This window comes from Branchiostoma lanceolatum, chromosome 1, assembly GCF_035083965.1.
Source record: "Branchiostoma lanceolatum isolate klBraLanc5 chromosome 1, klBraLanc5.hap2, whole genome shotgun sequence".
In the NCBI taxonomy this organism is placed as follows: domain Eukaryota; kingdom Metazoa; phylum Chordata; class Leptocardii; order Amphioxiformes; family Branchiostomatidae; genus Branchiostoma; species Branchiostoma lanceolatum.
This window is the reverse complement of record NC_089722.1, coordinates 21358007-21384637: the sequence shown is the minus strand read 5'-3', so window position 1 is coordinate 21384637 and position 26631 is coordinate 21358007. Positions and strand designations below refer to the sequence as shown.

The 26631-nt window shown below is 42.0% G+C and overlaps 1 protein-coding gene across 1 annotated transcript; it reads right to left on the bottom strand.

Moving 5' to 3' along the window:
- Window positions 1-860: 860 nt before the first annotated feature.
- On the bottom strand, window positions 861-26064 carry LOC136441022 (potassium voltage-gated channel protein Shal-like). Its single transcript, XM_066437250.1, has 2 exons — window positions 25732-26064; window positions 861-2960 (listed from the first exon to the last, which is right to left on the bottom strand). Exon 2 carries the CDS (start codon window positions 2789-2791, stop codon window positions 1298-1300), a length of 1494 nt encoding a protein of 497 aa, XP_066293347.1. The 5' UTR covers window positions 2792-2960; window positions 25732-26064; the 3' UTR covers window positions 861-1297.
- Window positions 26065-26631: the final 567 nt, after the last annotated feature.

Below are 26631 nucleotides of genomic sequence, written 5' to 3'. Positions count from 1 at the left end.
CTTGCAGTGTTGGGCACGATAAGAAGCAGCAGAGACATTGCTCCGTCAACTGGCATCAGAGTAACTAAGTCCCAGACTGCATCAACCATGACCTTACGATGATTGTTGACACTAATAGTGGAAGCCTCGTGGCTAAATGGCCTTTATGTCAAGAAGTGTAAAACCACCAGTCAATTCAAATGCTTACCTGTCGAGTACACACATGTATTCTGCAGTTCTACGCTCAAAAGGATCGATGTGGCCTTGCAGTAGCCTCAACCCGCCAGTTTCTCAATCCATCTTTACGCCTGTCTGACACTAAGAGAAAGAGCAAGCTTATTTTACGTCTTATCGCGCACGACTTCCCTTGCACATGTAAGGAATAAAAGCGAAGACGTCTGGCGTGACCATGAGTCGAAGGAGTTTGATGTGCGACTATCGCTTTCTCCAGCTGTCTCTAAGGAATACATGGAAACACTTTAAGTCGCCATCCTAGCTTATGCTACGATCCCCCAAAAAGGGGGCCCCCGCCGGGTAGTTTACGGGCTCTTATTTTCTGTACTTTCGGGCGTGACCCCTACGTGGCTCCGTTCGACACCCTGTGGCTACCGGGGTATTTTTGTGGCACGACCGGGCCTCGGGATTGTTTAATTCGCAGTTGAAATCAACCCGGGACCCGGTAACAAATAGATGCCGTGAGCTATTCGTGAGAACGCCGAGAGGTAACCCCGGTGTCCGGTAGTACTCCGGGACAAATTTTGTCTTCGGGGCCCGACCGGGGCTGCACCCCCTACGGGCGCCGGCGTAAATGTGACCGTGACATCAAAAATGAGAAGACAGAAAAGCGCACTCAAAAAGTGAAAACTCAAAGGGACTGCAGAGTCATTCATATTGCTTTATTCAGAACTGGTTATTCTTTCACAAGAAGAACATATGAAGTTTACTCTTTGACGTAAATCTTGGATATCATTGAAAATGAGTAATAAAAAAACACATCAGAATAATGGTACTGAGCATATTTACCATTCTTATACATAACAGTGTCCTATATGATAATATTTAGATAATAACGACCGCCTAACTAAAATATACCGTCTAGATTCCGTATTTATATATTTATCTATTTATTAATCTTTAGGGTGGTCCCTTCAGTTAATATTGTAACTTATTTCCAAAGGAGCCCTCAAAGTATAGATGATATCTGTGTCGTATACGCGCACTTTACACGTTATATCCATACAATGTGTCAATGTTGTGAAGGGAAACTCAGATCTGATACTGCTTGTTTTTGCACAGATGTTCATACTTTTCATGTGAATCAGATCTTCAGGCTTTTACATTCGTCATCACAATCATCACTATCACTATCTGAGTGAGCCCTCAGTACCTCAATACCGCTTTCGTCATCATTTCTGCGGCCATAGACAAAGGACACACCGCCCAAACTTCTATCTCTAACCTGATCCAATGACTGTAGAAGATGCAGGTGTTGGGATTCGAACATGTCACTTTCGTGCGGAGTCTTGGTCATACGCCTTCGTATCGCGGGAACTTCAGTGAACTTGCCTTTGAGTCTCTCGGGTCGGTGCAAGTTGTTGAAGTTGGAAACAATAACCGTGACGGGGAGGGTTAGGAGTACAACCGAGCTGAGGCAACAGAACGCAGTCACCACTTTCCCGAAGGTAGTCCGAGCGACCATGTCCCCGTAACCAAGCGTCGTCATGGTCACGATGATGTACCAAGATGTCGCGGGAATTGATGTGAAGTGGCTTGTCGGAGAGCCCTTCTCCGCGTAGAAGACAATGGTAGAGAACACTATCACCGTCATGAAAAGTGCAAAGAGCAAGAAACTCAAGTCTCGGACGCATGACTTTAAGGTGTAGCCAAGGAGTTGTAGGTTTGTAGACGATCTCGTTAGTTTGAAAACGCGAAACACCCGAAAGACTCGAAGAGTGACGAAAAGGCCGTTCATTTCGCTGTCCTTTGGCATACAGAGAGCGATGTAGAAAGGCAAAATAGACAGGATGTCTATGATACTCATCGGGCTTTTGACGAATATCCATCGCTCCGGCGTCGCGTAGAACCGAATGATGTACTCTAACGTGAACAATATGGCACAGGCGGACTCCACCACATAAAAAGATCTAGGGTACCGATCTCCACAGTACATCCATTCTTCCCTATCTACGCCTCTGCAATATATTGTCTCTAGTACATTCGACGCTATAGATACCGTGATGAAAAACAGCATGACGTAGAAGAATGATGTTCCACAAGTGTCACTCCCTGGATTTTCAATAGACTGCCACATACGTTCTCTCCGCGTTCTGTCAGCGTTTGAAGAGCGATCACCGTCGGTCTGGTCATTGCCTTTAATCAACGTTTCTTTCTTATCGAAATAAACCTCTCGACAACAAGGTCCGAGCATCTCCTCCAAATCCCCGCTGTCAAGCCCAAAAAAGGACAATTCCTCTTCGTACTTAACAAGTCCCTCGTTTTCCGGATAGTGCAGCGTCCCTGTCCGGTAGTAGTTGAGGATGTGACGAAAGATGTCTGGATCACGGTCAAAGACGTACTCCTTCCGTGCGTCGTCGTAGAAACATTCCTTCTCTCTACTTCCCAACAGCGTGTCCGGATACATGTCGACCAGACTCTTCGATACTTCGTAGTGCGTGCCACCGACGTTTAGAATCAGCCTTTTGGATGGTTTTATCCTTGCTTTGGAAAACGATCTCGGCCGAACGCGGATCGGCGTCAGCTGCAAACTCTTCGGCCGAGACATGGTTGCGGAATCGTACGTGACTGCATACATGTTTGGCCGCTTTACCACTCTTTCTACTTCCCCGAGGTTGTTCTCGTTGGTTCGTACGTGTTATCGCTCGGGACTTCCCGCTGGTCTAACAGCTACTGGAGCGTCGGCGGATGAAGGATGAGGGCGCATGTTTTCCGGGTGATGTCTCACCTCAAGCTCCAAGATCCCCCTGAGGCAACGGAATTTCAAAACGTCGTTAGTTCAGCATCAAAAGCAAATATATATTTTCTATCACGTCGAACCATGAGGGTTTTTTTGTGTGCTTCTTTAACCATGCTTTGAAACACTTGTTTATCACACGAACAACATGGCAATACGGACATTGGCTATTCAGACAACCAGTTCGTCTGCAGAGCTGAGCACTAAGCATGGCCACAAACGGCCAACAAACACGCACAATTGTTTTAACCAACAACATTATTTATGGCGTGATTCTAAGTATATGGTGTCTTTCTAAACCATCTCCTTCAGGGCAAAGTGAATCAGCGTTACATCGTTGCTGCATCCTTCCGCGTGGTCATATGTGGGTCGAAATGACTCTTTACATGACCAATGGAGTATTTCTTTCCAAAGGTATGTAAACGTACGCATCAAGCGCTGATATCTACATACGCGTGTATTATAAATTTTACTCGCGCAGTTTGCTCATTATATTATAATTAGATGACTTTACGTTGGAAAAATGCTATTTGCAAGCGATTGCAAGACACCAAGTTGATGAAACAGCACAGATTCGTTTAAAACATCGTCAAATATCTGGAAGAAATTTAGATTTCATATCTTATATTTCATGTTCACAAATTTTACTTGATACTTAAATGACGTTACGTTGGAAATGTAATGATTTTGCAAGCGTTTGCAAGACACAAAGTTGATGAAACAGCACAGATTCATTTAAGACATCGTCAAGTATCTGATAGGAAGTTAGATTTTGCACCTTATCTTTTATATCTATAAGATATCATTATCAAGATACATAAAGGAAATTTGACTGTCTCAGTCTATAGTATATGCCCAGTATCATAATCTTAACTCTCAGGATATGAAATGATAGAATTGCGATGATGCTGTTATAATAGGTAACGATCACAATTTACAAACAATTATCATCGATGGACTCAATTGCAATATACGTCATTTAACAGAATAAAATATTTGAAACCACATGCAGTGCAATAAAACAGGTTACGGATTTTCGTTGGCCCTGTCACTACGCGGTTATATACACTCGTATAGTCGTAGCGTTCGGTGGTTAATTAGACATCGAAGGTGTGGAGAAATCTCAAGGGGCACGCGTATCATATTAGAGCGCCCCTTGTCTGAGAGGGTATAATTAACTACCCGTGACACGTTATGCATGGCGTTATACTCTTGACTGCCAACAGTGGCTGGTAGTTTGCACTAAGAAGGAAGGTCGTACGGTTCTCAAAAATGCAGTGAGCGTATGTATGTTTTATCAAGAGCAATGCAGTTGGTTTAGGTTACGTCCCTGTGACACTTAGCCTACCATGGCCTCTCTCAACCTTCCCCAGATAGTGGTTGGGAGTTAGTCGTGAGCATGGTCATCTGTGGTTGGGAGTTGGTCGGCGAGTTTTCCTACATCCTAGTTTTTAAACTTCGCCTATCAGTTTTACTCGAAATCATACGGCAGTCATATTCTGCATGTATGCGATCAGAGGAGAAAACTGGGGATGGAACAGGATGGATTCCAGACTGCTCCCAACCCTTCGCCGACATTGAGAAGCAAAGTCGTGGGAAGGTCCTGAATGTGTGACAGGGGCTTTAACGAGGATTTACTGCTAGCTCATCAAACGTAGGTCGCGTCCTCTCGGATACGTAGGCAGAACAGAATCTACCTAGACAGTGATACTGGATAATGTTAGATTGCACCACATTATGGAAGCCAGACGCATCTAATCGCATATGTCAGATAAGGTGAACGTTGGTGGTCATGAAAAATACATGGAGGTATGATACGTGATGTCACGTCTGCTTTTTTCCAAAACCTGATATGACATTGACTTACATTTAGTCTGTAGAACATATGTGGGTCAGGTTAATAGTTGATCAACACTAAAAAAAAGCACAAGTTGAAATTATATTTAGGTAACACTATGTGGTTAACATGGTATAAGCGCACGCCCACCTTGACCTAATCAAAGGTACATATCATGATCTACAAATACTGTTACAATCTAGTGTATGTAAGTTCGATACAATATTACCCCATACCAAGACAGAGATACTAAATATGATATTATCATGCCCTGCTCACATATCTACCTAAAGTATGTAGGCCAATTGATATACACAAATCTATACAAAAATGAGACAATATTGTAGACTCCTAACGCAGCATACTGTTATTAACATACTGTTCTAAAGCATTATTTCGCATGAATACCACTAAATAGATTTCACTGCTGTTATTCATACATAAGATTAGTGCTTAAGAATTGTTAGATATTAGAAATATTTTAACCGTCATGTGCGTAAGTTGCCATTAATACCCCCATTCCACTTGAACGGCGCTCGCACCGCGCTCTCACGGCGACCTCAATTTGGCCAGATCGCCGTGAGAGCGCCGACAGCGCGGCGAGAGCGCCATTGAGAGCGCCGACAGCGCGGCGAGAGCGCCGACAGCGCGGCGAAAGCGCCATGCGCGCCGTCACGTCAGCGATGGTTTTGAACATGCTCAAAACCTTCGCCGTGAGAGCGCCGAGGATGGCGATCAAAAAACGAGCGCCGAGAGAGCGCCGAGAGAGCGCGGAGCGAGCGCGGTGAGCGCCGTGAGAGCGCCCAAGGTGGGATCAAAGGGCAGCAGCGAGCGCTCAAGGATCGCAGCGAGCGCTCTATGAGGATTGAATGGTCTTAACTGTAGTTCAAACAAATTTCATTCTTGAAGTGGAGTATCTTAAATTTCAGGGAATTTTGTGGTCAAATCATAGTTTTGCTCGTGGGTAATACCAATTGACCAATATCTACAAGCAAGGAAGTTAAACTTGCTACAAGTACTTGCTTCCATTCAAATTAAATTCCCTCCAAGTTTTATTGTCAGTGGTTCAAAATGTGTTTCAAAATTCTGTGATTCATGTTTCTATTATAACGTAGAATGATAAAATATATTTATTGCAAACAGTTTACATGACAGACAACACAGAAAAAAACAAGTTGAACATACATATATTACTTAAGACACACACTGAGCGACCGTGCAGCGACTAAAATTGAATCTGTTTTCCCCTTGATTTTATCATTCAAATATGATTCAAGAGGTAAAGGTATGACTGAGAAGACAACAAAGCACACAAAACGTAACAAAAATTCGTTCTTTATCTCTGGAATTCGTTGAGTGATCTATGAAATCTTTAAAAAGTTGCTGACATTTGACATTTTGGTCGCGCTGAGAGCGCGCAAGGGTCGCCGTAGAGATTCCACTTGAGAACGTTTTCCAGGAGTTCGGCGCTCTCACGGCGCTCTGGACCATTTTAGGTCGCCGTGAGAGCGCGGTGAGAGCGCCGTCCAAGTGAAATGGGGGTATAAGTTGTATCAGTCACAATTAATTGTCGCGCAATTTTAAAAGTTCTTCTTCTTCTTTATAATTTCACCATTACCGTTGGGAGCTGCCCCTGAAAACGTTGTAACGTCACAGATCGATGTTTAACGTTGTCTGACCTGGTGATTGACGAAAGCCACAGATTGTCAAGTTCCCATTGCAATATTACCGAAACGTGAGACTACTGGGGTTGTATAGATATTGTAGCAGCAGTTTGCTCATCGACCCTTGTCTACTTCGTGCAATGCGGAGCACTTACGTTTCAGATGTATGTGTTTTTAAGAGCTTTAGGCCCTCTTTCCGCCAGACGATGATAGCTGTACAGCGACCAAAATTGGATTTGTGCAACCCTTGACTCCATAATTGGAATATGATGCCAGATGTATAAAACAAAACAATTTAAAGGCCATCAAAGCACGGAAAAGCTTCCTTTATCTATGAAATTCGCTGAACGATTTGTCAAATCTTTGGTGTCTCTTAGGCTGCTCAGCGTTCAAAGTTATTGAGGGCACTATCTGTTATCATGGCAGCCTATATTGCATGCATTTCTACCTGAGCCTTACTCTTTAAAGGCATATCGTAGAGCCCAGGATATGCATTATGCATCAAGGGCTGGTATCATGGGGATAGTAGATGGGCAAGGACAAGGTTTCCGTCCAGGTCTGTCATAGTAAATCTATACATGGGAGAATAGTTGTCTAACATCTGAACACACACTGCAACATGGTTTACGACGTACCTACCTCCTACTGGAGTACACCATAAAACAGGGAACGCCATTTTCGTCGGTGGTAATGCATTGACATTGAAATAAGCTCACTGTAAGAAAGCACGCGGCAAGTGTATGAAATTGTATACGACTTCCCTATTCAATGGCGTGTGCGTCTATCGTGCACGTACCAACAATAGTACTAGTCTGGCGCTCTGACTGATATATCTTTGTCATAGCTACTTGCAGCGAATTATGATTATTCGTTAAATAATAAAAAAAAAACATGCACACCTTTCGATAAGGGTAACAGCTTCTTTTCTGGAAGGATACAAAAAAAAATTTAAAAATTAAAAAATGACGATAATTTTCTTATCAATTGCATTCCTATCTATCGTCATTTTGTATGTAAATCCGTTATTTGTAAGCTTAGACTTAAGACTGTGTCAAGGGACTGCTATCGCGTGTCCTATACACGCACCTCTCTTCAAATTGACAGCCTATATGTGTCTTTTACTTAACCTTGAGGCAAATCATGGATCCGGGCTCATTTTTTGAGAGCTGCATGCTGTGGATTGACCAGGATTTCCCGCCAGTCGTTGCAGCTGCCGGGCAGAGCTAGAGATTTCCTGATAGCCCATAGGTATGCCATATCAAGCGCATGACTGCTTATCACGACAACAAGATTGGCGAGTCATCTCGTAAGATGAAGTGGAGTGTTTTCAATTGACTTGAAGCAGGTCAATCGGACACCACTTTCCCTTCGTTACCATAAAGTACTGTTTGCAAGTAGGGTACACATATGCGTGGAAAGACGAGAGAATGAAAAAGAATACAAGTTGTACAGCAAAACATTATTCAACACGATCAGGTAGTGCAACTAATCAAATGTTTACAAGTCGTATCGTGCTGAATGATTTGTAGACTGAAATCAGTACAAAGTCAGGAGAGGTTACACTCTATCATTATATGTAATACGAAGTGTTCCTAAGGGACCTTACCAAGGAAGGAATAGATCTTAAGATCTTTCCATCCTCTTCCAGTCGATTAGAGGGATCAACCAAGGTTATCATGACGATGTCCTACGCATTTAAGGTGCAGTACTGATAGACTATACGCCAAGGCAAAATGACGACATAGAATTGGCACCCTTGCCAGCGGCTACTTTTTATCGCGGAAACGCTACATTAAGCCGATATCTCACTGGACCTGCGACACGTTGGCGACCTCGCTGCGTCCTAAATTGGCTTTGTGTTACCCTTAAATCTATAATGGGAATATCATGAAAAACGTACAAGTATTATAAAAAGACAAGAAAACACACAAAGTGTAAAAATATTAGTTTTTTTATCGTTGAAATTCGTTGAGCGCGCTGTAAAATCGCTCGGTCGCAGCTAGGTAGCCAACGTGCCGCGAGTCCAGTGAGATAGAGGCTTTAGTGCACATTATCTGAACATACGCACGGTCTTCGTTATCAGCTAGTGACCGGCCATGTTCATGGCAGCTGCAGACACCGACGCCAAAGTGCCGGCGCCTTCAGAAGACAAGTGCGGTAATTTAGACAGCAGCCATGTGTCTGTCAGAGCCGTAAACTGGCAGAGCCGTATATCCTATGGTCTAGTAACCATTGCTGAGGAATGAGTGTCAAGAAAAACGAGTCTATCTCACCCTCTCCCGGATGTCCATAAGCACACAGGTTCACTCACCGCGCTAGTCGACTTCTCCTGCCCGGAATGGTTACTTTACTGCATCGCGTGTCCTAAACATGACTCTGCATTAAACTTTAATTTAAAGGCGCTAGGCAAAACAGATGGCTCGATGGGAAAGCCGGGATGATATGTAATCGTGGATAGTTCTAAGATATAGAAATAGGGCACGAACCAATTTTTCCGGGGTTGATAGATTCGATTTAGAAGCTATCGGAACATTAGGAATCGCCTAACAAGATGGTTACAGAAATAAAACAGCATCTACTGATGATAAGCATCAATGCATTGGATACTTGACGAGAGAGCTCCTTGCTCTAGATCTTTGGAATCAAACTACCATACTGTGCAACGTGACATAAATTTGCAGTAATCAAGTTTCTGTAGATCACCTGGTCGTAGAAGGAAATGAGAAACTTTTCTTATCGCGAGAAGATATGACCTGGCCCATTAAACTGACAGCTATGAGCATGATTTGAAGACACCATGAAATCTTCCTGTCAAGAAGATGTCAACCAACATAGCTGACCTGGCATGAATAGGTGGTTAAGTGTGACGACAGAAGGTCGTATATTAAAATCACCTCAAGTCGTATCCATCAAACCGTCAACAAGCTCGGGACAGCTCGCGTCGTAGGCTAATCCTTATAGCGTGATGGATAACCGCACAGCGAACCATCTGGGCTAATGCCTTCCAAATCCTTTATCTTGGCGCGCCAGCCTTTTTTTACTATTTGTAGATTTGGAATTGAGGGTAATGTGATAGGGCTAAGTAATATCGGAAGAAAGCTTGAAACATTGAATCATTTGGTTTCATGTTAGTACATTGTATGTGTGGCAAATTACAGCAGAGATGTTGGTCTTACTACCATTGCACTAGGGGGGCGACCTCGCTACGACCACGCGATTTAACAGAGCACTCAAGGAATTTCATAGATAAAATAACGAATCTTTTTATGCTTTGAGTGTTTCGTTGTATTTTCAGTCATACATTTTTCGAGATTTCCAATTTTGAAATCAAGGGTTACACAAATCCAGTTTAGGTCGCGGCGCGATCGCCGTGTCCAATGGAATGGGGGCCTTGGTGTGTATGTTGCTGAATATCTACCCATGTTTTCTTCTGCTACAGTTTGACACTCAGGCCACAGCAGGAGCAAGGTGAACACAGACGCACCCCTACTACCTTTGCCAACGGATTTTGATGACATGCCAATCCAATATCACTCGAGTCACCCACAGGAATGTTGAATGTGGTGAGGTCACTAGCCTCTTCTTGTGGCCGGCGCTGGCGTATATTTTCGGGGTGGGGGAGCGCTTATTCGTGATTCGCAACATATCGGGGTCAGGTTCTTTTGCTGGAGAAATCGTTATTGCAAACAATTACGTCACCAAGGGCATGCAGCACCACGTTTTCGGAACACGTGCATCTATTATGTCATCACGCAAATGGAAGAAGCATGGCAGACTACTCAAAGTTTAAGATCAAGTCGGGACCCGGTAACAAATAGACGCCGTAAGCTAATCGTGAGAACACGAGAGGTACCCCCCCTCCCCGGGTATCCAACATTTCACTGGGACAAATTTGTAACTTCGCGGCCAGGCCAGGGCTACACCGATACAAATGTGACAGAAGCATGACAAGTGTACCATTCCTAACTATAATCTACGTACACTCCTATAGGCCCTGCGTGAAATCAGTGTGTCACTTATTAACCCCAAGAGTAATTGAACAATCTTCATTCTAATAATAGAGCAATCGATATCATCCTGAAGACAACAGTAAAACCTTGAGCATCAAACGGCAGTCGCTAAACGACCATACAGGGACCAAAATTGGATTAATTTGACCCATGGTTTCATCATTGGAACATGATGCAAAATGTAAGAATGATCTAAAACACATCAAGACACGAATAAAGAAAAAAATAGCTATGAAAGTGGTTGATTGCGCGATCTGTCCAAACCTTTGGTCACGACCTCTAGTGGAAAGGGGGTGTCAGGAATCAATACGTCTTGCTTCTCAGCTGAAGCATCCGAAGCTTGAAACTTGATATTCTATTTCTCACAGTCGTGGGAATAGGTCTTACCTCGGTAGCTTTCACAGAGCATGGTCTAGTTCATTGTTATTTTGTCATTGACTGATGCGAGTAATCGAACGACACCATGCACTGTAATATAGCAATTAATATCAAGCTTAAGACACGTAAAAACCTTGAACATCCTTTCATGAACCTACTACGTCTTGCCTATCAGCTTAAGGATCCGGAGATTCCAACTTGATTCCTCTGCGTCCAAGTGTTTTCTGTAAATGAAAACACAACGGTGGCTCGTGGGAATGCAAAAGCCTTTCAGTTACCTCAGGAAAGGTTACCCCTATCATGAAATATATAGCCTCACCTCCAGTAGATGCCGATTACAACCGTGCGATGATGGAGGTCGAAGGCATGGCATCACAACGAAGGTCGTCGGCGAAGGAAACTGCAAAACAAGGCTCTCTTCCACGCCCTAGAACTACCGAGGAATGTTCAAGTTTTCTTTTGAAAATCAAGAGACACTACACCTCAGACGGCTGCAACGCGTTATCACTTGAAACCCACTTCCAACAACAAAGTATCTGGAGTAGACTATCAGACTGCCTGCCGAAGCTCCTGGTGTATAAACAGGTCAGGGGAGTTTATCTGCAAAGCATGCTCAGTTACTGATAAGTTGCGGGTTGACTCTGGTATGTCTGACTTGATAAGACGCTTTTAGCCCTGACGTTGTACAGACTGTAGTGCTCTAACGGTTCCATAAAGGGTATACGGTCTGCAGATATGTGGGAAGCCCTACTCAATCGATCATTGGCTTAGTTTGATACATAAGTTCAAGGGTGCGTTGTGGAGGTATGTCCGTCCCACTGCTCTGTGATGTGGGTAGCGTCGTGGTTGAGTATACTTGACAAACCATGCATATCTCTCAAACAGGTTTACCCCTCTGTCTTACATACGATCGTAAAGCTCTTTTATCTGTAACTTTTATCAACAAATTTATTAAAGGCAATCTTGAAAAAGAAGCTATAGAGATATGGTTGATTTGTGATCAAGTTCAACATCGTAGGCATCATCAGGGGAACTCATCACACACAGCAATTTTGAAACAAGTCACTTTTTAACATCATGTGTAGGCGTTTGGATCAGTCACTTAATCATGTTAACCTTTGCGGTTGACTCTGATATATTGTGGTAAAGTATACCCTGATGACCAACTTTAGAACATACCCTGATGACCAACTTTAGAACATACGCGAGAGATATTGTATCTGATCAGACTTGAACACCGTTGCCGCAAGCATTGAGTTAGTTATAAGCCGACCTTGTCTGTAGCTTCAAAAGCTTCTTTGGGGATGTTGGCGAACAAACCCAATTAGTCATGTCTGATTTGGCGTAAGGTCAGTTCGTTCAAAAGGCTCTCAGGGGTTCCAAGCGTGTTTCAGCCAGCCGATCAGCATGCCTAAAGGTGACTAGTGGGAGGGTGCGGCGGCTCAAGGGAAGCAAAGGCATCAAGAGCTCTAGATCTCCAGGCCCCTATTTGCTGGTGCCCACGTTCCGATGTGAAAATGCACGCCACCACTAGGGTCTTCCCCCACACATCTGATATAGCCCACACACAAACTTTTGCACGAGCGTTTGCATTGTATTTACAAAAAAAAGTTGCATTGTATTTACTGCCATGAATTATGAACGTTTGCTGAAAGCTTGAATCTAAGAACACAAACGACCCAGTTCTTTGCTATTAGAACTAGATGTTGCGCATCATACCTCCGATACACACAGTTAAGAGTTTTTTTTTTAATGTTGTTACAATTCTGGATACCGCACAACACACGATTACGTTGTGAAAAGGGTGAAGCATGTCAAGTACATTAATTACTAACGCCTACCAATCTTGTCTTTACCATGATGGTGGGGGGGGGGGGATATCAACTTCTATGAACCTTCAACTCATTGCTGAAGCCACACGTGTGTAAAGCCTCACGATCGTATCCAGAGCAATCGGGTCAAATAGCTGAAGAGGGCTGTCTAATGTTTATCTGGCAAACAGTTTTAATTTCTCCATAACATTTTTCAATGGATAGCGCCATGTTCAGTTGGTTACAGCTGACATTTTCCAGTAACATATGCAAATGCAGAGGTTTATCATTTATGTGGCATGGTAGTCCTCCTCAGAAAACAAGTTGAGCAGCTACATGCACACGATTGCTTCGGGGACGGACATAATGCTGCATTACAGGTTACAATACAAAACGGCCTAAAATATTAGGTTCCGTATATATCGTTGAAATTTGTCCTTCGACTCAAATACTAGTCAAAGAATGATCTTTGGCGACAAAGTTTTTATTCTACATCTTGACAAAAGCGAAGATTACAACCCGACCAAGGGTTCATTGACCGGTTATTGCGTAATTATCTCCATGAAAAATGGAGATATAGTTTTGGGTGTGTCTGTGTGTCTGTCTGTTTGTTTGTCTGTTTGTGTTTCCGGACTGTTTGTGTTTCCGGACCCCTGTAGTCAGCATAACTCAAGAACCGCTTGATGGATTACGATGATATTTGGTATGTGGGCAGGTGTTGTGAAGCCGAAATTCAAGGTCGATTTTGGGCCCCCTGGTATGTGACCTTGGTACTGCAGCAGAAATTCCATTTTTGTATCTCTTGACCTGGACAAGAGATACGGACCTTGCTATGGTCTTTATTTTTTGGTGGCAGATAGCTTGTGGTGTAATGAAGACGTGGTGTGGGTTTGGGCCCCCTAGCAGCTTCCTCTGGAGCTGCAGGGGCGTTATCGTGAAAATCTTCTAAGGAGAATAACTGAACAAAGGAACGATGGATTTCCATGATATTTAGTATGCAGGTAGCTTAGATAGAGATGTACACAATGAAGTGCAAACTATGCTAATTGGAACTTAATTTGCATAGCTAATGAGGAAAATCTATATTTGCAGTGTTTTCCATCATCAGACTCAAATACATGTAACATACCTAGTTTATGGAAAGTTGATCATCAACAGATACCAATTATGCAGATAAATTCCTAATTTGCATAATTAATGCAAAACACCATAATTCATCTAATTGAAAAATTATAGGACTGTCAATATTGCAACATGTGTAAGTTAGATAAAGATGTTTATGACCAAGCATATATTATGCAAATGTGTAAGTCATTTGCATGAATAGAATTGTTCATGGAGATATGAGGTCGTGGAACTCTTGTTCTACAAGCAGAGGTTTTGATTGGAGGGCTAGTAGTGGCCACGATTTCTAACGCTGCCCTCCCTCTACTAACATCACTCATCCTGCTTCTGGCACAGACTGCAGCTAGCTGTAAATAATCATAACATTGCATCCTCATAAAGTGCGACCTAGTTTAAAAACAATAATCCCACACTTGATGGCAGAACCTTCGGCAGCTTGTGCGCATTAAAGTGGACTGGACCAACAATATCGAAAAAACTTTCATGGTGATTCGTTAGATATTGACAAGCGAGCATGATTTGTCTTCGTTGTACAAGTATTCCAGCTACTATTCCGTGAAGGAGGTCAGTGGCCTCCGACAGGAGTATTGTAGTTGGACATGTCGCCTGCTAGTATGAGCGAGATGATGCACGTCGGGTTTGATTTTACATCGTAGCAGTTGAATACGTCATGTAATCTTTCAGAAAACACCCCTATCTTCATGGAATTGTGGAACAGGTCACTAATATCGTTGGCTTTTGTGGGTTTGCGTTAACTTTCTCTAATCTCCAAGCAGATGTTGGGCTATGTATTGTTTCATTTACGTTTGAATTCAATTGAATTTCAACTCCCCAAAGACATGCTCGAGAACTCCCTGCAACATCAGGGTGTGGTACACAGACAAAGTAGCGAGCATTGGTTGAAGGATGATTGGGATGATTCGATGGAATCTTCTAACTGCTTCTAAGCCATTCCTGTTGGGGTTAGTAATCTGCACCATTACTGTGTCATGAATACATATTGCCACATGAAACGCACCTGATTTCCTTTCCGACCCCAAAGGGCATCAGCGGCAATCCTAGGGCAATTTAAACTACCAGTTTGTGTCCCATAATCACCTGGAAATGGCTTATTGCACCGATAACCACCCGACCTTGGCGAGAGATTTACACTCAGGGACCAGACGAAATGTAATGTCTCGTAATTCAGGATGTTGCCACTGGACCAGTCTTAAAACGTGGCACAGATCAAAGGTCTATGTAGTTTGGGCCGGCTGTGAATCTGGCTGAGAGGACGTGGCAACCGCAACTCAAGACGTTGTGGGAAACCACAAGAGGAGATTGAAATATGCACATGATGGTTGTTAACCCCCTTCTATAGGTATAAACCACTAAATATGCCTGTGACAAATTGTGTTGGTACCACTTGATGTATAGCACATGTAGAATGCGGTCAACTATGGTGCAGGCGACAACATAACGCTAGTTTACCTTAATCCGATGTATTTTTCGTCATCTGAGTTATCTGGCAAAAGAATAAACCATCATTTCCTTTTGTTACATGCCGATGTTATTGATGGGGTTGTCCAAGCTTTTCAGACAGTGTTCTGAGTATACGTTAGCCTGTCAAGTTTGCATTTCTGGCGGTATTGATTATGTTGCGTTTAGCATATAATCCATAAATACCCCGTTTTTAAAGATCCCAGATTTTTTTGTTATATGTAGATGTCTGTAAATTGTCTTTGTTGTTTTTAATATGGGCCTTCGGCCTGAGACAAAGAATAAATTTAGATAAAATTGAATGATATGTTACCCTGCAGATTTTGGTGAAGTAGCGTTACATTACGTACAGTTACCATCAGACGTAATTAATTGCTTGTGTCAAATATCTGAGCAACACACATGAAGAATAAAGAAGAGTCGCGCTGAATGAAAGGATTAGTCGCTTGTCACAGAATCATTCCCATATTCCGTAACAAGTTTTCCCAAAGCAGAAACTGAATGTTGAAATGGAATATAAAGAAGAACGATAGCTAGACGTAACGTTAACGTTTTTCCTCGGCATGTGAAGCCCAAAGTTCACCACCCATTCGTATCCTTGAACTTTCAAACCCTCAAAGTGTGACTATATATATCACGAATCCTCTCCACGAAGATCCCCGTGGGTAGTAAAAACCCCTAGACTACATACGATACACAAATGGGCGGTTTATTTATTGGTTGGGCTTAGAGGCAGTTTTATGAAGTACTGGATATCCTTATTACACCGTTGGAAGTGTCGGTAGAATGGCCTGTTAGTCAGGGTAGGGTCGTAGACAGACCCAATAGAAGAGCTATGACGAATATGTTATGGTAGATAGATGTGGTAGGTGTCCTTGCAATGGTCGTTTGAAGGAGATCTAGAGCAAAAATGACAGTGACGAGGCTGAATCCATAGCTCATTACAGCTGAGAGGCGATATGAAGATTTTCAAAATAGATTATCTTCAGACAACAGATGTACCCATCAACGCGTATCAAGTGTTATTAAAGGTAAAGGTAATGTACTTTAGGAAACATCTGAATGGAAAATAATCTTCCATTGATTTCTTGAACTAGAAAATGAGGAGTTAAGCTTTCCTTGAAGTGAAGGAATGCTGTAGTACTACCATCATGCCTCGCCTTCCTTCGGAATTATAAACTGGGTCATGGACGAATTTTCTCATTTACGCATTTGGGCCGGTAGTCATGCAGTAAATAGAGTAATGCATTCTCCGAAGGGTGTCTCGTTTCTTGGAAAATGTCCCACTTAAAGACCCCTTAAACGACACTGCTAAACGAGCGAAATGACGTAAAGACCATACCGCAGCCATAAGGGTGTTACGCATACGATATAGCCCAAAACTCACCCTGAAGGCCAGTGCAAGCTTTGCAGTATACCAACTCGAGCTTTTGGATTTCTTTGGATACAATACTAAGATTATGTTTCCGTTATCTTATATGTTGGCCTCTGACGTCTCCCGCCCATTTTTAAGATCACTACATTTGATTTTGAATAATGTTCTGTTTACCAATTGTATAAGTTTTTGTGATTTACATTACATTTGATATATTATGTAAGTGAACTCCAGGTAGAATAGTGTTATGTAACGCTAAAGGAGATCTCAATAAAACTTCTCTTACTGCTACTGTACAAATATTGGAATGAATTGTGATGAATCAGCATGGGATCTGCCCTTCTACACAGGTTCTAGGAAAGGTCTATGCCTTAGCTGAATAAGTACACCCACTTGCGCCCATAAGCTCGGTAATGGGTACTCTCTGCTGGGCATCCCACTGGCATATTGCCTATGCCTCTGGTGTCTTGAATACCTCTCACTAGAACTCGGTTGCTGCCTCTTGTCACTTACTGTTACTTATATACAAGGGGTTCTTCGCGACATTTTCACCCCCAAAGTCTCAGAGGTATGAGCTAAAAATCCCTGTAGTACTAAACACACGATGCAGAACCTACTCCGGAAGGAGTGATAGCTCCATACGTAACCTTTCCATGATGCCTGATCATGGTCGACTTCATCGTAGGGACCAAGGGACTGCCTTGAGGGACTTCTAGTGAATGTGCGTACTGATATCTATTTGACACTCATTCTGAAAAACGAGCTCTGCGTGTTCGGAGGACGAAAATCAATTTTTCAAACGTTCCAGTTTGTGTAACACGAGGGAATGTTCATTCAAACATACCGAGAAAATTAGTGCGTGTACTGGCAATAGTGACAACAGTTTGTCACGTGGATATGGTAGATTTATTCTACTTAGGCCTAGCAAAAAACCTGCCGACCCTAGCCTTTTTTCAGACGACCTCTAGGAAGGGACATGAAAATTTCGATCTGACATCTGAGTGATGAACATCATCAGTCAAAATAGAATCCAAGCAGCGATGCACATTTTCTTACACTCTTCCCACTCAACAAACTATATGTAATTTTCCGCTTAAAACGGAACAGTTATTATGCACTTTACTATTGGCAAGGAAATTCATACTTTACGCTAGGATAAATCACAGTAATTCAACAGCCAAACTATCTTTGTATTAAATCTGACTATAACATATTATGTACATGGCAGAGGCGTCATGATTGAAAATTTATTGCGCACACCACTGTGAAAGGATGTTTTATGATAAGTATAATGTATATTTGTAATACATGGCAAAGTTATTGTGTAGATGTCACGAATCGCTGAAAAGAAGCCCATAACGAAGTATGTCTATGGTAAATCTTATGTGCGTTTTAAATGGGCCACAGCAACAACTGAATGTCAAGCCGTGTATCTTATTCGCTTCACCCCACGTAGACTATTACTCAAATGGCATAAAATGCAGTTATGTACTACATGCATTTGCGTCTGCAGCACTGAGTGAGTTAATCATATAGAAATTTGCATGTCTATGACGCCCAACACCACAACATGTTGTATCATTTTGTCATGGTCATTTAATTAAAACTGTATTTCTTTTCCACACGCAATGGGTCGCACCACATTCACATTCATGCAAATGAACATATAAAAAAAGTTACTGTATTTACAAGATAAGACAAAAATGAGCTTTAAGATAATGCCAAGAGGTAAAAAAGATAGACAAATGCTGTTGAATGACATAACGACTCAGCAATGGTCTTGTAGTAAGCATAAATGTACCTGAACACTCAAATGTAATACCTTAACGACAAGGAAACCTCGTGAACCACAGCGAATGCTTAAAGTCCATCCCTCTAACTCCCTTTGACAAAGAGGTCGCTTCAGGTAGAAACAATTTAGACAAACATAGGCAACTGCGATAGCTTTATGGTACTTTGGTGAACCATCAAGAGAACCACTTAGGCAGCAAATGGAACATTTAAAGCGTGGCTTACATATCTCTTGAGCCCATGCTTTCTTCCTGGTTTGTCTCTTGCGGTGTCCATTTAATCAGTTATGCTTTAAAGCCTTCCTTTCAGCACCGGCCACTGAATGGTTGTTGAAAAGCTTCATAGTGAATTCACCTGAACGAGAGGACTTATTTGAGACTTCATAGAAACTACCAAGAAGCCTGAGCTACAGTTCTAACAAATAATCTATTACAGACAAGCAGACAGACAAATACACAGAGAGACAAACCTGTTGTTGTGGCGATACGGGCTGGAACACTCCTACCAGGGGTAAAGGTACGTTTTGTACCCTCGGAACGTCTAGCTTCTTTTATAGTCTACGCAGATTTCGGTGCGCTATACCACCAACGCATACGTACATTCCTGGCATAATACATGTAGCACGGAAGGTCATTGGCCATCTTCTTGTTGTGCATATGCCATCAGAAGAAGTCATTTCAACCAAGCCCATGAGGTAAGGATAAAAGAGACAAGCTTGCCAAAGTGGCATTCTCGCCTCATAGCTATGAGCATACTGCTCCCTAGATAAGCGACACCTATATTCTTACGCAGGAATTTCCCGTACGGTGGTAGATTACAGCATGTCTTAGGAATTGCCCGTGACCAATGGGAATCTCTGACCGCGTTGGTCTAATTTGCATTAAAATCGATTTCTTTCAAAACTTTGCCTCTTTTTTTTCTTAAGCTCGTAAAATATCAGCAGCTACAGGTAAAGAGGTAAAGGTTACGTCCGGTGAGAACCTGCCTGTCGTTTGTTGCAATTCGTTATCGTCACATTCCCAATATTCTCCACGTTTACGTTTGTTATTCAGCACCTAGACGTTTACAACTGGGTTTACCACATGGGATAAAGACACTTATAGGGAACTAGATACCGGTAATCTTGATGCATATACTTATTTGTAACTGTCAAATCCGCAAGACTACCGGTTGGTCTCCTATCGTATGCACAGCCATTCCGCAACAGCTTTCTTCACACTAGATGGTCTTCCTCTTAAAATGAGTACACCTCACTCTCAATTTTTCAATTTCCAATTACAGATCCCAAAATGATTCACAGCATCACCATACTACACCGTAGAGGAACACTTAATAAGTACATATAGTTAATAATCCATGGCTAATGTACCAAATTGTGAAAGGCTGTTCACTAGAGATAATGTGTGAAATGAGCGGAAAATGAGTGTCCCCGCCCATGGAAGTTTCATGAATAGCCACTACATCAAGACAAAGCTCTAGTATATGGTCTTTCAAGGAATGATACATGGGACAAGTTAAAGCAACTTAAGTTGAAATGTGGAAATTCTACAGCAATTTACGGCAAAATAATCCGTACACAATTCGTAAGAAGGTTTTAGTACTCTCATTTGTCTCGTAGAGAAAACCTGATAGGAATCACGACTATTTTTCTCGTCGACAGCTGAAGTATTTTGAGACCAGCTACATGTATAATTTATAACAACGAAATACGTCTTGCCTCCCGGAGCTTGAATCTATACGTGGACAAAAAACTTTGTGGAGATCGACTATCGCTCCACGATAAACCCCCACTTTGCTATCCTTTCTGAGGAAGATTCATGGAGAAATGAGTGCTGAGAAGAGAAGAAAGTCACACGAAGAATTCGTCCTGGCTGACACGTTATTGTTATGAAATAATAGACATGATTGTGGCTTTATGTGTTGCGGAGGTATATGTCATACTTCAACGTATATAAAAATGGCAATCGTGTCATTAGACTTGTGATAAGGCCACATCAGACGGATTTTAACAAATACCCTTAATTAAAAAAAAACCAACACTTTGAACACAATGAAATTTCCAGGCATATTTTGCAGGGGGAGTCAAAGTGTCTACAAAACCTGAGATGACAAAACTTGTCCGAACCAGGATACAACAAGTTTCGAGTCAACCACCTCACTGACGAGTCAGTGACCCAGGACATTCGGATACAGACACAGACATACGACTCCTACATTCTCACAAGTACAGACATATACAGACATATTTACCACATTCCGTGCAAGGAGAATATTTGGCCGCTCAAGTAGCGTTTTCTTGCAGGAAAACTCCCATTGAGCAACCAAAAGCTTACACACAGCCCCGAGTCGACTCTGAAAACGCGTGAAAACCCAGCAAAGGAATCGGTGTAGCTCTTGGAATGTCTATTACATTGCCATTGAAAATAACAGAAAATCCTACTACTTTATATACCAGCGATATGGCTTTGGTACATTCGCAAGGTTCAAAGGTGTATCAAGTTCTTGAATCGACCATTTTGTTTGCTCAATATACAACACATATATGCTGTTCAAAAGAACTGTCAGGAACAAAGACGAGAAAAAGAAACCGCCAACGATATCACTGACAGGTTTGTTAGTACGGCTTTGGCTAACCAATAGCTGGTATACCAGTAACAGGTACCATGAATGTTGTTGGTAAGAGGAGATAGAGATATAGCGTATTTCACATTCCATCAAAAGCTTTTAGTCGTCTTTATTCTTTGTGAGTGACCGATTCTATCGCACCGTTGGCAAGAAAACAGCCTTCATCTGACAAACCTAGCCAATGATTCCTTCATCTGAAATTCATCGTTGGAGACGAAGAAGATGTTCTTCACGGAGATTGATAAACCAAAAGCTACACGATGTTCTTTCATGATACCATTCTACTAATACCTGAGTGCAGCAACGATACTTATCTAGGGTACTTTTTTCAACTCATACATTTTGCTTGTCAGTGTGCCAGGGGCAAGTCAGTGGCCATTCTGACAGATCATTCTGATTCTACAGATCATGTTACTTATGTTACAGTTTTGTCATGATTTTATTTTCTTTGTTATGCTTTTACTGTTGTGCAGTCTGGGCCCCATTGAAAATCAATTTGTCAAAATTAAATGGGCCTCCCAACTGTCTAAAAATTAAATAGATAAAATGAAATAAATGCATGGGTGGAAAGCGTCCAATTCATATTATATAATACGTATAACGCAACGTAAAAGATACAATGCATTAAGGTGTCTGTTGCCTGAATGGTCGAATTTCCAGACGAATGAAAAAAACTTTTATGTCCTTTTATTTCACGAAGAGCAGTTTGCTGATGAAATTTAAAATACGATATCTGATGAAAAGAATATGTAACATGCTTTGCACTAATCACAACAAAATCTTCAATAATATGCTCAAATCTGACAAGGACCCCTTGACTCTAAGCATGTACTCTACTAGTAAGCATGTTGTGGATGTAATAATATACATGTATAAATCGTCTTGGCTTATTGTCAAATTAATCAACACAGCAATATTGAAATAAGCGACTGCTGCTTTAGTTAACTGCAACATACATAGTGGCGTCTGTGTAAGCATAGCGTTCAGCAGGTAATTCATTATCGGGACAGGAGGCACGAATTTGTTGTTCTCTATCCAAATGTTATCAGACGCGTCGGCAGGTAGGCTTCAAAAACTCATTGGGTCCATCATCCTATATAATGTCCTTGCATTGGGTCCATATTCATCAAGTGCCATCTGTTACGCACATCAAGGGATTGCCACATTAGAAACGCATCTATGGCTGATGATGATGGAGGGCAATGTCAGTAAAGCTTGCAGATTACCGTTAAAGATTAGCAACTGACAAATGAAATGATATATGCCTGGAAGTGGACACAGAAATCAATCAATGTGTCCAGATGGTGGAGCAAAGTTCACTGTCCCGATGCACCGAGCCCGAAGGAGGCAAGATGTCCATGATTTGCAGCGTTTCATCGATTACTCTTTTTCTTCAACAACCGCAGCATCTACTTTCCTTTGTCGCAAAGGGACTGGTGATTTGTTTCACTAATGCAAGATATTCCCACAGGACTGTCATCGCGTGCATACCGCTATAGACGGGCCCCGTGGACACGATGGTCTTATAGGTATGGTGCCTTTACGTTTATCATCAAGTGACATAAGGGGTGCACCTACACTGATTAGAATCATAGCGTCTTATCTATGGATTCTCGCCATCATTAGAGGCCCTCGCGGTGAAGGCCACCTATCACTGGCGCCATCTCAGCTAAAGATCATTGGATCAAACATAATAGAGAAGAACTTTATTGCACTATTGTATACTTTATTTCACTATTGTATACAGTACAATGTATGGCGACAACTATAAAACACAGTACAAAATAGAGGTATAGAATAAAACTTAAGATCCTAATTACGAATACAATAAGGGCTAGCATAAGTCTCTGTATAGTGTTACAATCGAGTGGGGCTAATCATTGATATTTTTTCTGATGACAAAGCAGTCTATTATATATTTATCTATTTTTGTATTGTCATTTTGAGGCGTGTTCTTATGATCAGATGTACCTGAATGGAATTTCACAGGTGTATAATGTTGATCACTGAGGGGTTGAAAGCTACCAGAACACCTGCCATTCGCACCTTCATGCTCTCCCCCAACCAACCCACCTGAAGGAGTTAGATATGGATTTTAAGAATTCACAGCTACCCCTTTTGATTGATGATGTTTACTTCAAGCGAACACTGGGAACGGTGAGCTATTCTTAGGTAAAGGATGACTGATGGTGGTCACTGTCATCATACTGTCATGACGTGTCAAGGACAGACTATGGAGGGGTGTATGGGCGACTTAACAGTAGCCTGTACGGAAATATTCATAGAAAGATTACAGAAAGACTGAGAAAAATTTGCTCTCAATATGTTAAATTGTGACTCACGTTATTTATCTTAGTGAGTGCAATCAAGCTTATGCCCTTTTGCTTTCACTTGCAAACATAACAGCATTAGATATGGCATCGAAAATCACGTATATAATAACTTTTATTTGCAAATTCATACCCGTAGGCCAATTGCAAGGGTACAAACAGTAGAATGGTTAGCGAAGTGTCTATTCTATGCATCTAACTAATACTTCTATGTACAATATTACTGGGGGGTTTGACTTCTTCTTTGGAGGCAGTGGCTGATGAAGAGTCCCACGTTTTTAATAGTCAGTGGGTTTTGTGATTTTAGTAGAAAAGTGTTTTTTTAGGTCTTCTAGTTGGTGAAAGTTCGGAAATATTGTTTTGGTTGTTCTTTCATCCTCATAATGAGGGCAGTTACAAATGAAATGTATTTCATCTTCCACTGTTTACTGTTTATACTTGCTTCTTATTCTTACGTTGAGCGTCAAAAACCTTTAAGTTATCTTTATTGACACAACAGAAGTAAAGCGACTTTCTTAAGGTCTTCTGCAACTGTACATACAACTGTATACAAACAAAGAAGTGGATACAAAACCATTTACTTGCGTACAAGTATATGAAAAAATCAACATGTTGATTTTGACGTATCACTTGTACTACTGGTTCTAGGGTATAAATGTTCTTTGATATATTCACTTATTTGTACACAGTAAGGGCTGTAGAGTGTACTAGTAATTGAATTTATCTGCTGTAGGATTGAATGTATCAAATGCAAATATTGTGTTTATTTTTTTCGAAACAACCAGAAGTTTCTGAACTCATCTGAACGAGAAACGCAATCGCTCTGCTCTTTCGGCTGTAAGTGTAACAAGCTAGCCTCCACTAGTGCATCCTACGGGGATAAGGGTCGTAGAATTCGGCAAAGAAGGAATAATCGGCCAGGAGAGTCAGTCCACGGTAAGGTTCACATTCCCCCCTCGCCTGCAAATGAAACCCTATGGTGGTCAAACTCTCCTGACAAATATTCTCCCTAGGCCCTATAGCCGGTGAGTGCGTAGTTAGTCGGGTAGAGACGAGTAACAAGCCCAGGGCAGGGCTGGGTTACTCTGGCAATCAGAGGTGCCTCGAACACGTTAAACAGCCTCATTACCCTACACATTGGGTACCTGCCTGTGGCACTGGCTGCAAATACACCTGATATTATTATTATTATTATTCATTAAAATCGTAAAACCGGTGAGCCAGGAAAGATTATATCCCAGTTGAGACCCCGTTTTTAGCGCTACGATTGCGCCGTGCGACTCCGAATCTCATGTCGTTTCGTGACATGAGGAAATGATTAAAAGTGACAGACGTTTCCCCCTCGGAGTGATACAGTATCCATGTGATTGGCAAATGTAATCAGTCTAATTAGCTTTCTGTAAAACCAGAATGTTGCGTGCGATATCATCACGAAACGCTATCCAGGCCTTTACGGGTCACACTAGATGTTGTGGGCCTTGTCAGATATCAGTGATGAGTGCGCAAGGAGGCTTAATTTGGAAAAGAAAAAAACAAAACGTAATCGTCTTAAGAGCTCATCGTCGATGACGTACTAGTCGTGGTAATTCCACATTTGATACTGAGAATTAAGTTACACGTACGTGATTATGCGTAGCACATAGGGATAGACTATCGCCAGCATTAACTGCGATGTTTTGACAACATGTCAAATTTACAAGCCTTGCTGTTTAGCACGCAACCTCGTTCGTACTGGTTCGAAAAACAACCATGTAAAGTACTTAAGGGCACACGCGTAGGTTATACCATCTGTTTCTTCTCTTGGCAGGTGTGTTTATATGTTTACATGTGTTTATAACAGACAGCTGATACGAGACAAGTCTTGGAAATTGGGGACAAAGGGGCAAGCGTTTCTGGCACGCGTTATTCTAATAGTAGGGAGGGGTGTTGATGCAGATACCACATTCGTGAGTGTTAACGACGCGGATTCAGCTCTGATATCAATAATAATGCTCTACGTGGAAATTCCATAAACGAAGTAGGCAGCGCATGTAAAACATGGCCCGACATTTCTCTCTTCAATTATTCTGAGTCCAAAAACAAATGTTGGGGTACGCAACTTGAAGATATTAGACGATATGTCAGAGAACGATGTACATGATTTATCCATTGTCTTGTCTATTCTACCTGACAATGTCTTCAACCATGAAACATCTAGATTTAACAGCAATAAGTATTTGCCATAGTGCATGAGCCTCTTAAAAGTTCATCGACCAAGTATTGGACGTAAACAAACGAACACGAACAAAACAAATGACATAAAAGACGAACAAGCTTGTGCACTTGATCATGGAAGAATAGGAAGCCATAGCCGTACCTTGAGCCTTTCCGGCAGCGGCTGTCACTGTGAAGTGTAGAAGTCGGGTCGCATGCTCTGTGCGCTCGGAAGACTGATTCAAGCGATCACTTTCAGTGTCTTCACAGCAAGCGGCCGCTTGCGCTGGCTTCCTGCGAACTTACGATTAGCCACCGGGCAGTAAAGGAGCTATCACTCAACTCGCGCCGCTGCCTCTGGTAGCGGGTTGTTGTGGACACAAGGTAAGTGCGGTGGGTCGTAGTTGCCCCGAAGCAACTGTTTCCCCGAACGAAAAAAGGTCAGCTCAAGAAAAAAACCCAGGCTTGCACTGACGTGCGATGGAAAAGCGCCTCTAACGACAGGGGCTATGTATGGGGACTCACAGCGTTGCGATCTACATGCTCGAAAGGATGAGTGTGCTTCGCGTCCACACACAATTGGTATCACGATTGGGCTGTCTTAAGTTATATCTAGGTGGTTGGTACGCCTGAAATTTCGACGCAAACACTTTTAATACTTCTATACACAAAAGGAGTAATTAACAAACAGGATATTTGTTTATTGGCAAATGTTACAATACATTACACTGACTCCCAGGCAGCGTAGCTGAATTTCGAGAGTCGACAATTTAGGGACAGACAGAAATACATAGGTAATCACAGAATGACAAATATGAATAAAATAGTATGTCCAAGTCGACCTGAAAGAATCCTCTTAGTTTATAATCCTCTCAGTCAATGGCTCCTACAACATTGTAATGATCCAGGTAACCGTTACAGTAAACCCCAGTGTGAACCCTACCAACAGCGTTTTGTTGCTTTTGCGGAAGGATCGAAACGCCACGCATTCTTTTGAATGCAATACATACTGGCCATGGAATCCGATAAAACATTTATATCCAGCCCCTTGCACGGCATGTCC

What these genes read in the sequence shown, in the direction of transcription:
- LOC136441022 (XM_066437250.1), bottom strand. Translation starts at nt 2,791, where the DNA reads ATGTATGCAGTCACGTACGATTCCGCAACCATGTCTCGGCCGAAGAGT.